The 17977-nt window shown below is 39.9% G+C and overlaps 2 protein-coding genes across 3 annotated transcripts in view; one reads left to right on the top strand and one right to left on the bottom strand.

Annotated features, from left to right (window-relative positions):
- stxbp6 (syntaxin binding protein 6 (amisyn)) overlaps positions 1 to 17977 on the bottom strand; it is a 191817-nt gene that overhangs the window by 38164 nt on the left and 135676 nt on the right. For both annotated transcript variants that reach the window (XR_009927466.1, XR_009927467.1), the window contains exon 6: positions 4931 to 5077. The gene's annotated coding sequence lies outside the window, so the exon portion shown is untranslated. The remainder of the gene's footprint in view (positions 1 to 4930; positions 5078 to 17977) is intronic.
- LOC134001095 (gap junction delta-2 protein) lies at positions 1418 to 3063 on the top strand. Its single transcript, XM_062440651.1, has 2 exons — positions 1418 to 1488; positions 2220 to 3063. The coding sequence occupies exons 1-2, from the start codon at positions 1418 to 1420 to the stop codon at positions 3061 to 3063; spliced, it is 915 nt and encodes a 304-aa protein (XP_062296635.1).

Here is a 17977-nt window from a genome sequence, read left to right as displayed (position 1 = left end):
ATAATAATAATAATAATAATAACAACAACAACAACAACAACAACAACAACAATAATAATAATGATAATGATCTACATTAATTTTAATACTACTTTTCAGGGTATGCCAAACGCCACATGCAATGTAGATGGTAAAGTTTGTCATTTTAGTTTAAAATAACAATCACATAAATTATGACTTACAGTAGTGTCGATAGTCTAATATTAGTGTACATACACGATGCAACATACAGGGCGGGGTCACACTTTGCTTCTATTTTTAAACCCCCACACAGACAGGCAGACAGAGAGACAGACAGACATACAGACAGACAGACAGACAGACAGACAGACAGGCAGGCAAGCAGGCTGCATTGTAAAGCGATTAGCAACTCGGATGGTACTTTCACTCTGCCACTGTATTCAGAGCATCATCTTTGCCCGAGGTGAAAACAACAGCTCTACCAGCCGGGCCAGCAGTCTGCGACATGGGTAGGGATACCTCTAGGCATGCAAGGCTATCCGCTCCAAAAAGGGAGATTGTGTCCTTTAATGAAGCCATACCATCCACAGAGTTCAGTTATAGGCAAATAATAATAGGGTTTTTTAGATAAGATGATGCAACCGCAGCATATATGCTTACATGTCTTTGTAAATGTCCGTATGTTAAAACGGACAGTGTTAAAAGAAAAAGCACTGGGATGTCACCTTGACCTTTATGCTCAGGACACGGTGCATCCACAAGCCCTGTTCCGGAATGGTGTTCTTGTTATATGCACGTGTGAGCTGAGTATGTAGACAGGGTTTGGAGTTAAATTCCCATGTGGAGCCACCAATGTTAAAATGTATACACTCAATGAACTAGGCTGCAGCACTTTGGACACAATTGTCTGCAACAGCGTCCACTGAATGGCGCACGCTATATGCAACACTGAAATATTGAAAATCAGAAGCCCTGGTACTCCTGGCTGCGCTCCACCGACCTGTCTGCGCGTACGTGACGCATGGGAGGGGGGAGACTACTTAAAGGCGGATTAACGCTGGCAAGACATTAAATCCAACCTCCCATCCAGGCGCAGCGCGCAGCCCATCAACCTGATCTGAAGATCGAAAATAGGAGGGCTTATAGTAATCAGCCCTTCAGACTCCCATGACAAGGAAAAGTGTGGCAACGTCGTGGGAGCGCTCGGCACACACAGCAGGACGTTCACTGGCGCTGCGCGCTCAGCACATAACCAACCAGATAGCGCTCAGAGAGACGGAGAGAAGCGGGGACGGCAGCAGCATCCCGTGACGGATGCATTTTTTAGCTAAAATCGGACGCTCTGGAGACTGACAACAGCAAGAGGCAGAAAGAAGCTGGACGGGAAATAAAGCGATTTTTTGGAGGGATTTGAACAGAGTGCCGTTGTGCCCTCGTCTTCTCCGGATGCTCAGAAATGGGGGAATGGACTATACTAGAGAGGCTCCTGGAGGCTGCTGTCCAGCAGCACTCTACTATGATAGGAAGGTAAGATCAACAACAAAAACCAAGAAAAACCGAAGAAACGCAGCAGCCTCCAGGATCGTCTTTAGCATGGTCCCCATCCCCCCGTTTCTGTCTTATGCCTCAAGGATCTTCTCTAGCATGGTTCCCAGTCTTCCATGTCAGTGTTGTGGATTTTTCTGTCTCGTTCCCCAGATTTCCTTTTTTCCCCGAGACGGCTAAGTAATCCACTTGACAGCTGTCTTCTCTGAATCTGTTACAGCAAAGCAAAGTCATAACATTCATGTGTCATTTCATGTACTCATTCATCCACTTATCCATTTGATGTTTGTTGGTGAGTTTGAGCGGTGGTTGTGCATTCGTGGCTGGCAGAAAGAGATTGAAAGAGAGAGAGAGAGAGAGAGAGAGAGAGAGAGAGAGAGACGGCATTATCACATCTTTCCATTAACAACGCTCACAGGTACAATCAAAGCAACGCCGATTGCTTACATGTCATTTCAAACCATTCAATCAGAAAACACAAACCACACAAACACACATCAGAGCGTGTAATAAGAAGATAACGGTAAGAAACACATCATCCTCACGAGCGTCCAGTTTCAGCACTGGACAGCTCCCTAAATCATCACACCACAATGGGACTCTGATCGTTTCAGCCACCAAGGAAGCGCACAACTGAACCCAACAGACACACCACATAAACACATATATTTACACTTATTTTCACATTGTTTGTTTGTTTGCTTGCTTTTTAGGATCCTACTAACAGTGGTGGTCATCTTCCGGATTCTTATCGTAGCAATAGTTGGAGAGACTGTCTATGATGACGAGCAGACCATGTTTGTTTGTAACACCTTACAACCGGGCTGCAACCAGGCATGCTACGACAAGGCATTTCCCATTTCACACATTAGATATTGGGTTTTTCAAATCATCATGGTGTGCACCCCGAGTCTTTGCTTTATCACATACTCGGTGCATCAGTCGGCCAAGCAGAAGGAGCGGCGCTACTCAACAGTCTATCTGACACTAGATAAGGATCAAGATTCACTGAAGCGAGACGAGAGCAAAAAGATAAAGAACACCATTGTTAATGGAGTACTTCAGAACACAGAGAACTCCACCAAAGAAGCTGAGCCGGACTGTTTAGAAGTCAAAGAGATCCCTAATTCGGCCATGAGAACTACAAAGTCCAAAATGAGGCGACAAGAGGGCATCTCCAGGTTTTACATCATCCAGGTGGTTTTCAGAAACGCGCTGGAAATTGGCTTTTTGGTGGGTCAGTATTTCTTGTATGGATTCAACGTCCCGTCGGTGTACGAATGTGATCGCTACCCCTGCATAAAAGATGTCGAGTGCTACGTCTCCAGACCCACGGAGAAGACAGTGTTCCTGGTGTTCATGTTCGCGGTCAGTGGGTTTTGTGTGGTGTTGAACCTGGCAGAACTCAATCACTTGGGCTGGAGGAAAATCAAAACGGCCGTGCGAGGCGTGCAGGCTCGGCGGAAGTCCATCTATGAAATCAGAAATAAGGACTTACCAAGGATGAGTGTGCCAAATTTTGGCCGCACTCAGTCCAGCGACTCTGCTTATGTGTAACACACGGGAGGAGGGAGAGTCAAAACATGTAAAAGATTGAAAAACCATGATGGACATGATGGACAGCTCCGCACGCCTAATTCGTGTCATGACTTTAAGAGTGGGCAGATTTTTTTTCTTTCTTTTTTTTGGATTTGTTGGTCTTTTAAGGACTTCATGGCAAGCGTGGATTACACGTTTGTTTACTTATTTATTATTGCACTGATGCAACTTTTAGTAACGTTTATACTCTGTAAGATGCTAAACGGAGACCATGTTAACGTGTTCACATATTTACTCTTTATGGGCTGCTCTGCTGTACTTGAAGAGAGTAAATGCAAAAAAAAAGAAAAAAGAAAAAAAATTGCACTAAGAGGTGAACACCCGACAGCCTGACCTTATCCAAAATGTGCTACTGACCTGACGGTGTTTTAAAGACATTTTCTTTCCACCTATTTTTCGGCACCAACCTAATTAAATGGCACCATACACAGTGGTTAAAGAAAAAAAAATCTACCATCCAGATTTATATAGGACATAGATATATAAATCCTTACTGACTATGGTTCAACCTATTTCAAATACATCAGCGTAATTCATGTTTTTGTTGCCTGTGTTGCACCACTGACCTTAACATATGTAACCATTCCATTGCTTTATAGCTGACTTGCAAAACAGTATCTGGTGAATCTGCTGCAAACGCTAACGTCTGTGACTTCCTTAATTTATGACACACCAAAGCGCCCACTGCTTTTATTTGTGAAGTGTTTTCTTGCTTTTTTGTGTAATCAAGTGCCATACTTGTATATAAACATAATATATATGTATACATATAAATATATAAATATATAATAATCCTCATGAAAGCTGATTCCCTGCTTGGATTATGCTAAATGCCGCCCAATCTTTTTTTTTATTTGCTTTAAATGTATTTGTTGTGATTTAAATGGGAAAAAAAGAATATATACAGTTTTCTCTGTTTTGCAAATGACTGGAAAAAGAAAAATGAAGTGCTAGTCTTTTTTATATACAAGAAGGAAATGTCTTTTCCCCTATCAAAGCTGATCAAAACTGGAAATAGCACAAATTGACATTTTTATCAAAGAATGGGCAATGGAAAACCTGCTCTGGTGCTACAGTTTTTCATAGAATGGTTTTAAATGTAACCGAAACAGACCAGAAAAAAAAAATGAACATCATTTTTTTTCTGTGGAAAATAAAAGTGGGATTCATGTACACCAGAAATGTGTGAGGTGCAGTACTTTGTGTCTGCTACTCTAGTCTGTGTCGACTGACCTATCACACATATACATTTATTTATTTATCTATTCAGTGGAAGTTTTGCCTTGGTGCAGTGATTTTAGCCACACCCACACTGTAGAAAACCCCCCACTGCAGGACACACCTTGTACAGGATCTCATCACTCATCACTGCAATGTGTTGCAATACTGGTACTATTTCTATGAGACACATCAATACTTATGCTCCATAAAAGATAGGCCAGAGGGGAACTTTTAGTCTATATGGCATGCATCAAATCAAATACTGCCCTCAGCCCCTATGGTGAGAGGCACATTTGCAGGGTCTACACTCTGAACTTTAGCTTGTGACCGTCCTTGTACTCTGTAGGAATGACAAAAAGCTGATTATGATTCTGAATACAGAGGGAGCTGCCCTTTCTGGTGCTCTGCTCAATCTTTCTTCTCTCATTTGAGAAAGGATGTAAGAAAGCAAGAACTAAGGGGAAGGTTGTATGCTTCTCACGAAGGTCAAAATGGAGGTGGGTGTGAGGGGGTAAAGAGAGAAAAGTCCTCAACAATATGCCCACACAAGGGAGAGAGAGCAAGACAGAAATAAACCCAGAGATATGAGATATTTGCAGCTGACCATTGCAGGTGATTTGGGAAAGGCTGGTCTCTTCACGATTCCCCCGCCAGGATGAGTCTGCAAAGACGGGCGAAATCGAAGAGCAGGGGCACTGGTGCATCCATCTCCAACTCAGAAGGGACCCACAATTTTTTCAATTTTCATGAACTTGAAATAAAGAAAAACAAAAGAAAGAAAGAACCATTTGTCAGCTTCACTCTGATGCAATGCAGTGCATGCCTTTGTGCATCTTCATCTCTTTTTTGTTTATTTGCCTCTTTTTCAGGCATTCACTTTGTGCCTTAGGTACCTTTCTACAAAACCTATAAAAATACTGGGATTCAATATTTACTTCACAGTATGACAGAAATACAGGAAACTTATAAAACAGCCTCTAGCAATAGATATAGATAAACCAATTAAATACAACAAATGTTTAAGTGTCTACTGTACATTTACAGTGCAGTGTTGAAATGCAATTGTGATAATTGTTGATGCTTTGGTAGTTTTATTTTGCTGCATCATTCAACCTGGTTTCAAACTCCAGCAAAATGGCAAAATTATTGGGGTGTGTTGCAATGCAATTATGCATGCTGTCATGCATTTACATCATGTGCACATTGTGGGACTCAGCAGAGATTACACTTTACCTGTGTGTCTGTCTTTTTGTAGTCATGAGAGCCAGTTTACAGGCCACACAGAGAGTATTTTGCTGGCAGGCAGTATTAAAAATATACATAACAATTCACTTGCTGTAGGTATACACATTTAAAACAATGCGGACGTACTATATATAGACATCAAAAAATCTCAAGGACCAGCATTCATCTACTGGCCTTAGCCACCCAGAACGCACCAAGGCTGTACGCAAGCTATTTTAAGACTACAAGGCATACACTGCAGGAACACCACCAATTTCATGTGATTGCCAGTGCTCAGGGTGAAGCCTCCCCACCCCAATACCCACCCACCTTATATTAAAGGAGAGGTCTTTTCCCTGGGCTTATAATGTAGTTAAGGAAGGCTCCTAGCTCATTTTTTATGAGCAGCAATGGTCACTTCATCATTTCTATGTCCACCTTGATTCAGGGTTAAAAACTATCTTTTAACAGAAATCATATACTACACATGCACGTAAGTCAGAGCTGATACAGCAATACACTGGCTGAAGTGGCTAAAGTTGTAGCATTAAAACCGTGTTATAATGCAGTACAGGGGGTTCTACATATTTGTATATATCCTTAATGGCATATATATGAAGCTATAATTTGAAAAGATTTTGTCCAAAGCCACTTGATGTGATATGAATTTTACTGTTTGGCAGTGAAATGTAAAATATCCATGCTTGGTGTAGGTAAGGACAAAAGGACCATGAAAATATGTTTTTTGTTGTTGTTTTGTTTGTTTTGATCATACTAGGCATCATTATGATCCTATTAGTGCCCTAACAAAAAAAAACAAGTAGTTGCACCTACTGTTGAAATACAATATTGAAAGGAGTACAGTCAAAATGATGATGATTCAAGTGTGTGTGATGAAATGATGCTGGATTACTTGTAGGTCTGTGTTTGTTATTTAAAAATGTGTTCCACTTTTACATTAACCACTTAGATGTTATATCAAACATTAAGTAGCACTTACAGTAGCAAGTATAACATTTTATATTTAATGACATTATAGTTTAGCTCCAGGCCCTAAAGAGCTGAGGGAGACTGAGCAACTAGTTTAGGGTTTGAGGAGCTGATCTGCTTAACTAGTGTTTCTTGGTTGTTTCCTCATTTTAAGTGCAAATAAATTATGTCGGAAAACCAACAGTTTGGAATAGCAGATGTGATGTAACCTGACCAGAGAGTGTTTTTATTTGAGGGACAAGGCCAGACAGACAGAGGTGAGTAATGGAGCTGCACTGCTGATATCTTTATTAACAATCATGGCCGCCATCTTACATCATACTGACAACTCCCCTGGAACAGGGTATTAGGGGAGGACAGCTGTAAAGAGGCTAAAATAGGACAATATCAATAACAGGAGGACAGCAATTAAAACTGGTAATATTATCCAGTGTCAGTTTGCTTGCTTATTTATGTTTGTGTAGTATATGTCTTTTGCCATATTTACCTGAATGTTATCCGAGAAGTATGGTTCCTTAAGATTTAGTAAAAAAATATTAAAAAGGAGAGGAAACACCTGCACACCAAAATTCGTCTTGTTCTGTGTGGCCTTTTAGAAAATGTGACAGTTTATACAAGGACTTTGACCTGAGAGTGAATCCTGTGATCCCTCTACCCCAAAACAAGCATGTCCTCCCAATTTCTCCTCTTTTACCAAAATGAAAAGAGAAGGCTGGCTCGCAGGGAGCGCTGCTTTAATTCTGCCTTTTGCGCAGATTACTGCATGAAAAGAGGAGAGCAAACAGCAGAAAAACAGTGAATGCGGGCCTTTTTGATCCACTCAGCCAGAAGCAATGAAACTACTCTGGTTACTGCAGCACATAAGCATGGCAAAGCATGGCTTATGAAGATATGGCAGACATTGAAACAAAACACACTTGATGTTTGCATCCATGTGGGGGAGGAGGTAGTAACGCATTTGCAGAGTGTGACCAAGTTTCTAACTTTCTGTCTGCCAGGGGACCAGAAACCTCCACTTTTCTCTGGCTGTAAAGTAGTTTTCTGTCTCCAACCACAATAGTTTCCTTCCCTCTTCACCACACTGCTTTATAGCAGTTCAAAGAAGTAGAGCACCAAACTTTTCCTTCTGTGATCTGAGGCTTTTTTTTTTTTGTCTATAAAAATTCTGCTTTAATGAAATCTTCACAGAACAAGGACAAAAGAACAGAGAACATTTGACAGAGTCTGCTGGAGGGATTTGGCTGGCTGGTTAGGTCGGTGGATGGGCTGTATTGGTCCATACAGAAGGATTTGGTTGAAAATAAGCACTGGCAGTGACAAATTTTATACCTGACAGACCTGACAGCAGATTAATTTCTCATCCATTTTTTAATGTGACTGCAGGATTAAGAACATTAGCGGATTATACACAGATTTGTCAACCAGAGGTTCACAGTGGGACAGCCAGCACCTGTGTGAGGACACAATGCACCCAAAACTGGTGTATTCCTCCCATTTTATACAGGTAGGTCAAGTCAAGATAGAGTTAATGAGGGTGCTGTTATTAGAACTTTGAGAAATAGACCAGATTACTTTCCCAGTTTGCATTCTGTTAATTATTTTGTCTACGTTCAGCATTTATTCTGTTGAGCTTGGGCATTTATAAGAAACAACCTACAGCATTTTGCCATACTGTGCCAACTTTGCTGGGTGAAGTAGTTTGTCATAATGCAAAGTAGACAGGACCAGGCCACATTGCAGCAAAAACAAACCCTAAACAATTTCCTGCTTGTGATGTCTTTAATTTCCTTCCAGAGGTGACAGTTCATTCTGACACCTACTGCTTGTTCTAACTTTCTACACCTACTCTACTCCTCTGCATTCCCTAATAGCTTGTAATACACACAGCCCATCGACCCTGATAAATGTTTAGGTTCTGCACCATTACACAGCCAATAAAAATCAGTGGCTTGCAAGTCTTAATCGGACACAGAGGCGTTCGCTGACCAATTGGTCATGCACCGATACAAGAGGTACAGAATAGCACAGTGCTTTGGAAGATGAAGGAGAAAGAGGCAGAGGTACAGCAATATTAATTTACAGCTACCCACACTGAAATGCAATCACACATAAAAAAGATTATGAATCACTACTAACTGTACATATTACAGAGGCAGACAGGGATGGAAGATAATAGCCATCTTGTAAGATTTGCGACTGCAGAATAAAAGGGCTACCTTTTAACTCATTGCTTTGCAGCCAGATAAGCCAGGAAGCTGCTGCTATAAGAAAGATGACAGGTAATGAAATGCAGACAAAGAGAAACAGAAACAAAGAAATCATACAAATATCACTACTTCAATGGTGAATTCAGTTGTTTCTAGATCCCGGGGGAAGTGTGAGATTATGCAATGTTGGTTGGACTCAGTGACTTTGCTGCTGCTGCTTGTTTGTTCATCATCTACTCTACCTCACTGTGATTTACCTTTGGACTCTGTGTGAACCAGACACATTTCTGTCTGCCTCTTCTTCACAGATTTTCTGTGAGTATCTCTATTTCTTCTTCCTTTCCATCTTTATTCCCCTACCCTCTTGCTTAAGAATGTACTCCTCTCTTTTTCAATTTGCTCCCCTGTTCAGTCCTACTAATCTCTCTCATTCCCTTTAATGTGTTTCTTTTCTCTCTCTCCCTTCCTATACCTCTCCCACTCATTCACCCATCCCCCACTCTCATTCTGATGTGATGCCACTTTGCTGTGAATCATGTGGTTGTCGTTTATACAGAGCCCCAAAAGAGAGGTATGAAATCCCACTTTACAGTGCAGCTTTCAGGGTCTTTTATTGATGCAGCATTTTTAGAGGGAAGAGCTTTGCAACAAAATGGTTGGATTTTATACCAAATGAGGATGACTAAAGGTAAATGTGGGTACAGATTTGCTGTTATAGCAAATGCAACATGGATGAATTTAGTGTAAAAAATAAATTATTTGCATACACTTGCATGTTTAATATTTTGATAGCCTCTGCTATTGAGTACTGGCATGAAAGTGAAGATGATGACAGGTCAGACTACATCTGCACTAACCTGGCAAAATCTGAAACAGCACTGCATTTTCACTGCACATTACAATTTTGTCTGAAAAATCCAAATGGTAAAAAACGCAAAAAACTACATCTCTTCTTCATCTTCTGCCTATGAAGGTCAGTAAACAGAAAATATTGCAAATCACAGCCCAAATCTGGTAATGGGTGGGACAGACAAAGTATGGTTACCCTCACCTGGCTAAACCTCTGTTCTGTGTTTCTGTGCTGTCCATGGTAAATGTCAGTTTAACATGCAATGTTGACAACTTTATTTGACATGGTTTAATACTGCATTGTATTGAAAAGCGTGTCTAATATTTAGTTTACCCAACTTACAAGGGAAAAATACAATTAGAAACAGCTTAAAATACAATACCAACACAAAATAACCTTTATATAATATAATAATCCTTTGTCAACAAGTCAAAAGAGTAAAGGCTAAGCACAGTAACATGATTCCCTCACTAAACTTTAGTGTGCACATTTCAGAGAAGAATCTCTTTCCTCTGGACACCCAAAGCACAAATGAATTTTGTCTTTGCGCTTTCCATAAAATGATATACTTTCAACATGCTGATGAAGAGAGCTCTGTATAATCTCCATAATAATAAACACCAGTAGCTGTTTGAGTATTCACAGGGCTGTTGCACTAGCGTGTGCAGGAGGTTCTATTTTTCTGGTCACACTATGTAGTGTTATGAAGCTACATCTTTTTAAATGCACTCTCTGGGGAATCCTTTTGTGCTCTGCATGAAGATTTAAAAGTTGCAGAGCAAACCGAATACTGTCTTTAGAAAAATGGGTCTTCTTTTGCATTTCCTGCATGTTTTTGCATTTAAAACGTATACACCCAGGCATGTTACAGAAGAATATGCATAAACTTGTCAATGTCAGATTTTTTTTACAGCAATATAACCTCAGATGTGTTGCAAATTATTGGGAGGGTTTCTTTGCCTTTTCATCTGAAACTGCTTGTGTGTGTGAAGAAAGATTACTCTAAATTTTAAACCAGTCATATATTCATCATCAGAACTTGTCTTGGTGATAGGATGCAAATGGTAGCACCAACCCAAAGCTGCCCATCGGCTATAAACCACAAATACCCCTAATAGTGTGTCAGAATGTAGCATTTGCCCAAGATGACCTATGGTAGAACACACACACATAAACACACATGCTGAGCTGCTCCCTTTCTCAGTATCTCAGCCCTCTGAAATGAGGGCTGCTGGGAAATTTGTGGAGAAACGTATGCTGCCGTTGTTGTTGCTGAGGCGTTAATTAGACTGAGAAATCTTGTCTTAGACCCTCCTTCCAAGCCGTCCAGTTACACACTTACACACACAGAAACACCTCCCCCCACACACCAGAAACCAAGCTCTGTGTGCCAGAAGATGTCTTAGCTGTAAGCCACTTGAAATGTGTGCATGAAATTCCAGTTGATCAGGAGTGATCAGTTGTAATCGGAGTGTCATTAATTTCTGTGACTACACTGGTGTAAATCTGCAAGTTGGATGAAATCATAGAATCTGGGTTTGGCATGCAGCAAATGTTGATTGTGCTAATGATTCTCTGCTTCCTCATGCCAACTTGTCTTTACAGCCAAAGGTAACACCGGCATGTCTCCAAATCATAATGAAGCAGCATTTGGCTGTTGCAGGGACAAAATAGATTTGATTGAAATGAAAAATAAGACATAGATAGTATATAATACAAGTAAAACCATTGTTGCTGGATGTAAAAAAAAAGGACACTTTTAAGTTGCAAATATCAGGAACTCACTATGATCAAGACAATGAAACCACACCAAAGTGATCAATGTTCATGCAGTTACGAGGGGAGTGGCAAGTTAAAGATCATTACAGAGGTGGTAGCGCCAATGAGGACCTGCAAAAAGCCAGCGAGGGCAGAGGAAGGTACTGTAGCTTCAGGCTGCTGATGCAGTGGAATCCTTTAAGAAATGGCTTAATGATATTCTGGGATCAATACACCAGCAGCAAACAGATGGGCTCTACCTGCTGAAGGTCCGTTTCTCCTGACTTATTATATTTACAAGTAATTTAGTCTTAAAACCTTATTTTCTCCCAGTGTGGTGAGATAATTAAATATATTTCTATTACAATGGAGATGCCACTACAAAGTCATCCCATACATTATTATCATTATCTTAAACATGGCAGAATTACACATTTTACTAATACTAAGAAACTTGAACCTTAAACACTTCGATCATGCTTACTTGTTATTAACTGCATTGATAGCCTTTATATCTCTTGCATTGCATCTGCCCAAACAGAAGCTAAATGGTTTGGAATGGTATTCCTCCTGCTGCTCAATCAGGATCTGGTTTATACATTTGGTAAATGTCCAGCTCTGTGTTGGTTGACTTGATAACAACGCACTCTTTTTCATCTTTGCAATATCAGATAATTGATATTAACATCAGAAACTAGATGGTAGCACAGTGGGTGTAAACTATCAGACTATATAATAATATATTACTAAGATACAAATAGCGTTCGTTTGAGTAGGCTCAAAACTATCAGCGAGATATTAAAGGTTATTTTTCCAAAATCATCAGTACATGGGTAGTATTGTGGATGACTGGAAAATCATTTTATTGAAAAAAGAAAACGCCTTTAGGAGTGCACAGCAAGTCAGGAATGCTGTCCATGATGTAGCCATACTTGTTTCCTTGTTAACCCTAACCCATCGATGGAAGACTTCATGACCTTAACCTCAGAGGATTCATTGCAAGAACAAAAACCTTGGTGGTAATAAAACAAAAGATATTTCATGGCACAAAGGTAGTTTTCCAAAATCAACAGTTATAGTTTAACTCTCATTTATTTTGTTTTTAACTCACTTCTGGGGAATTCTGGTATTAGCTTATTGTCTCTACACTTTTTAAAAGTTTAAGAGGTTAACCTGAGCAAACTATGTAAATTGTATGTAAATGTATGTATACTTTACATACATACATATGTATGTGATGTATCTATATATGTATGCAATATACATATGTACATTCCTCTCTTTGACAGTCCAATTTTCCCAACAGCTGCTCGCTCGTGAATTCTGTTGTCAGGCCTCTTCATGCATTCAGGTCTGGCTAGTTTGTAAGTATGTACACAAAAAGAATAAATTAAGCGAAACAGCAAGAAGTGTGGGTCATGTAGTAATAAACAGTTAATTCAAACTTATTTAGTCGACTACTTGCCAGCGAATAGAGCTGTTGTTGTATTTTGGAAATGCTAATCAAAAACTGAGAGTTCTGCTTTTGGCAATGTAACTGGTTCATATTTACATTTTGATAAAGTACAATTTAACTGTGATTCAATTGTGAAATGATGACCCATTAGGCATTAAGTCACCATGTGAACTAATGCTGACTTCATTAATAATTTATCAGTAATGATATTCATGTTACATCACATATTTATACAGACATTAGATCATCCTGAGTCATGCACTAGTCATGCATTGGCATACTAGTTACTTATTTACGTTTGTATTGCATTTTAAAATTTGGCAACATATTAGTTCACTGCAGTCTTACCAGAGTATTTGTCATGACAGTTTAACAAAAAAGTTTAACCATATTTCTCACTTTTTCCCATTTAATATCAGTGTTCTGGTATGTAAGGTATATATACACTCTTCTTTGTTTTTGTTCCACTAGCATGTGAAAGGAGCTTGGTGCTGTGCCTCTCCAGTGAGAGCTGCTCAGGCTCAGGCTGGTCTGAGAGCTCTGCCATGGCCTTAGGAGGCACAACTGGAGACAAGCTGGTCTCCCTCCAAACAGAGATTTGGGTTCACATGACCTGAGTGAGCAGCTGTCCCCAACAGTCCTTCCCTGCAGCACCACACACTGCAGAATGTGTGCCCAGAGTTAGTCTCTTTCCTACACACACACACACACACACACACACACACACACACACACACACACACACACACACACACACACACACACACACACACACACACACACACACACACACACACACAATAAAACTGTGCCCGGCAATCATGGGCAAAACGCTGTGAACTCCCCATGTTGATGTACAGGACTATAGAATCTCATGAATATCAAATGCTGGTTTGTAGCTTGCAAAGTCTTTACTGAGATTATACTGGGAGTTTTTTAAATAGCCAGTAGGCATAGAAACTAAAACTATCCATACTAAATAATATTTTATATACTAATCCATTTGCTCGGGTGCAAACACACATCACACAAAATTATAAGAACAAAGTAGATTTACGACTGATGCACTTGAAAACCGCGTAGTATTATTATTAAAAATCATCACATTTAAAATGAGCTGTGTAATGCTCCAAATCACTACTTCTGCTTTATCAGTAGATTTCACCTAATTTGATTGATAGTTTTGTCTACCTCATACTGGTCTTCATGGCTTAAATATAATGTTCTTATTAGTCAATGGAAATATGTAACATTACCGATATCCAACATAATACTACTTACCAAAAGCCAGGAAGAAACGTACAGACAGTGTGAAAGTAATCAGTATTGTTCTAATTTGGGAAAATAATAGTTTGTTTATGCAAGTAGTAGAAGCTTAGATCTACAGAGCCTTTAATGCTATTAAAAAATGAATTAGTCAAACATTTTCTAAATCTGGTGTAATGGAGCAACTGAGACTCTCATGAAATCGCCACAGATTACCTTTTCCAGACATGCAGTTATCATTCATTGTCTTTGATCTCCTCTACTCTCTTTTCCTCACATTGAGGAAACACTTGGACCTCTTGTGCATGTACAGAATATTAATGACACAATGTAATTTGAGCAAGCCTGTGCTCCATGAACGCCTGCAGCATGCCACATCATTGAGTACAGCCAACTGTACTACTGAACCAACAAGGCTGTCTATGCAACAAAGCCATTGCCTTCCACTACCTCTGAATCCCACTGATTCATTTGACAATCAGCTGCCATCCCGCCTTGTGGCCACTGTAATGCCACACAGGAAAAATTGATGCCGTCTGCATTTGAGAGACAAGAGCCATCAATTGTGCTCTCTGTGCTTATGTGCAGTATGTCATTTCAGCTAAAGGCATGTAGAGTATGTGTGGTGTGTGTAAGGGGAGGAGGCAATAATTGGTTATCCATCAAAACTGTCTCTCCCCTCTCCCTCTTTGTCTCTCTCTGTTTGATTGCCTGGGCATTAGGGAAGGTTTTAATTATGTTTTCTTTTATTCAAACGATTAATCCTGAAGCACAGTGCACCAGGGTTCCCCCCCGGGAGACGTCACACATCTGGCAAAGAGTGTGTTATTATCATCACTCTCTCTGGGTTACTGGAGCTCCCTTCTTTCTCTCTTTCTATCCAAAGGTGTACGTAAACACATGCATATTTATATGGGCAGTCTTTTTGTGCCAGTTGCCCATATTTTTTGTCTGATTGGATTTTCTGTGATCTAAACTGAATAAATAATTGTTCACAAAAAATACACTAATTCAAACACAAAGAGTAAAATGATTATTCATTTAAAACCATTTCTCATTTTCCTGTACCTGACTCATTTTCTCCTACTCAGTAGCCCACTCTAGTTTATTTGATTAACATATATATTTATTCGTTATTTTGTCATATCGTTTGTTGATAAAATGTTAGAAAATTGTGAAAAATGGTCATCACATTTCATGAAGGCCAAATTAAAATCTACACATTGACTGCTTTGTCTGATCCAACCCAAAGATAATAAATTCACAATAATATAAAACAGAGAAAAGCAGCAAATCTTTGAATTAAAAGAGGAAGCATTTGACATTTTTTGCTTGATAAATGACCTTAATAATTTATCAATTATTAAATGAGTTGCAGCAGGCTGAAAATCCATGCACTGCATAGAACATGCATGAAAAAAATATAGATTCATTGTTGTGTCCAATGTCTTAAAAATGTAGTAATTACTCTAGAATTGTATTCTATATATTGTATCTGTGCCATTGTATATCTGACATTGTTTAGAGTGTAATTTCTCTTTGCATGCCACAAGATTTTATCAGATTCACAACTACCTTTAGAGGAATTTGGGTGTCCTTTCCTTCATTGGAGTGGAAGCACAATGAAGTATGTGTGTGTGTATGTGTGTGCACGCCCGCGCTCACTCACTCACTCACTCACTCACTCACTCACTCACTCACTCACTCACACACACACACACACACACACACACACACACACACACACACACACACACACACACACACACACACACACACACACACACACACACACACACACACACACACTTTATGAAAATGCTCAGTCAATCCCTGCTTTGCACTGGCCTCTCACATGATTGAAATAGAGTGTGAAATTTCTGCTCAAACATTCATGAGTGCAGACCTGCATTACATCACCTCTGTACCTTATCATTGGGTGCCATGAATCAAAACAAGGCCAGAGCACAGGAAATGTGAGGAATGGTGAGTGGAATAAAAAAAATTATACTTGAATTGGAGAGAGAAAGAAGATAGAGAAAGAACAGTAGAGGAAGTAGGGAGAGCAGTATAAGGCCACATGCGTGTTTCTCTTAGACTGCTGTCTCTTCTAGCTAGCCAGACATGACTTCACCACAGCTTCCTTGTTTGCAGATATGACCTCACTCATGCAGACAGAGCCTATGCCATCCAGCATTAGCTAGAAGCAGCCAAATACTTTTATGCAAGTGGTGCCTCTCCTCTGCGGAAACCTGCAGCAGCCATGCAAGCTGTTTCTAGCCTTTGATAAATCATGCAGTGTTTACTACTACACAGGGTAGAGAGGAGAAACCCAAATCCCCAAAAAACGCTTGGGATGATGCATAATTAATCAGAGCTGAGGTGCATCTGTGCTCCAGCATGAAGATGTCTGGCTGGAGATATCTATCTTTACACTTTCAGATAGGAGCATTTTAATCAGTTACATGTGCAGTGTTGTGGTATATGGTTGTGTTTTACATAGTTTATAAGTGTTGTGCAAAGCAGTCATTATATTTTGACACGCCCCATCTCCTTTGTATTTTCCCCTCCACAAGGATAGGATAATTCTGGTTTATTACAACTTGGGTATTATTAGTATGAATCTGACTATAATTTCTATCAGTTAACAGTGTATCCATCTGGAATTATGATGACATTGCTACGGTTCAGTTTTCCCTCTTTCTCTGATACCTATCTGCATTTGATTTGGAGGAAAAACCAAAAGTACATGTCAGCAATAATACCTCATTACAAAAGAAAACATACACAACTATGGCAAGTAAAATACGTCAAATTTGGAGCTGGAAGTTGGTCTGTAAACTGTGATAATTATTTGGTTTATAATTAGTTTTTGTAATAATTCGATCACCCCCCTTCGTTTCCTCTCTCCAATACATTTGGCTAACCTGGAGATGTTTTTAAAACCTACTCAAATGTTTTGACATATTTGACATTGTAATGATGTACAATTTACTGAAAAATAAGACTAAAAGTACCATAAACATGTCCCATGTCAAGGATTAAAAGTTCAGAGAATAATATGTTCTTTAGCCTTACATTGCCTTTTCACTACAACATAAAAATACTTCTGAGCATCTAAATATAAATATTTTGGAGCCCACACATTAAATATGAGCTGTGTTAAAAACTGTGTGTGTACTATCACCTCAAAAGGCCTTTTGCCCTTATAGTTTTGTTGGTGACACAGTTTGCATGACCTTGTTCATGTTCCCTTCTCTGGCACATCTTTTGCCATTCTGGCCCTCTCCACTCACCCACCTCTGGGTGCCCATGTCTGCCAGCCAAGCGAACACTCTCTGTCAGTCATTTTTCCTGTCAAAAGGCTGAGAGCATTCCCTCAGGGCTGATGTCTCCAATCAGCCAACCAGTTTCCCCTCTCCCCTGCCCTAGTCCCAGTGTACATGTCCCAATTCAGCCTCTCAAGTGACAGGAAACAATGGAGCAGGCAGCGAGTTTGTGATATTAACTAAAGTTGTGTGGTGACACAGACAGACAACTGGTGACATAGGATGTCCTGATGTCCATCTCCAGGGAGACAGATGCAGGAAGGCCCACATGATGAGTTATACAATACAAAAACAAACACACACACACACACACACACACACACACACACACACACACACACACACACACACTGACACGTACAAACTTCAGCTTGGCCCATAATTGATGATTCAGGACGTCTTCAATCAGGGACTCATGGGAGCCAGTCTGGAGTCATTCCATCGCTCACCTCTACACAGCTAGTGACATATTATTTATTAATTTCTTTCTCATTTTATATTGTAGCCTAAGGAAAAGTGATTTAGAAAAATAGTCCCTTTCCTACAGTATTTCCAGGGCACGAGGGCATGA

The sequence above is a fragment of the Scomber scombrus genome, chromosome 19 (genome assembly GCF_963691925.1).
Source record: "Scomber scombrus chromosome 19, fScoSco1.1, whole genome shotgun sequence".
In the NCBI taxonomy this organism is placed as follows: Eukaryota; Metazoa; Chordata; class Actinopteri; order Scombriformes; family Scombridae; genus Scomber; species Scomber scombrus.
Note: the sequence above shows the minus strand (reverse complement) of the source record. Positions and strands in the feature narration are given on the sequence as shown.

Excerpts from the sequence above, each read along its gene's own strand:
- LOC134001095 (XM_062440651.1), top strand. The coding sequence starts at position 1,418 with ATGGGGGAATGGACTATACTAGAGAGGCTCCTGGAGGCTGCTGTCCAG. Across the intron at positions 1,489-2,219 it reads CACTCTACTATGATAGGAAG|GATCCTACTAACAGTGGTGG; the intron begins GTAAGATCAACA and ends CTTGCTTTTTAG.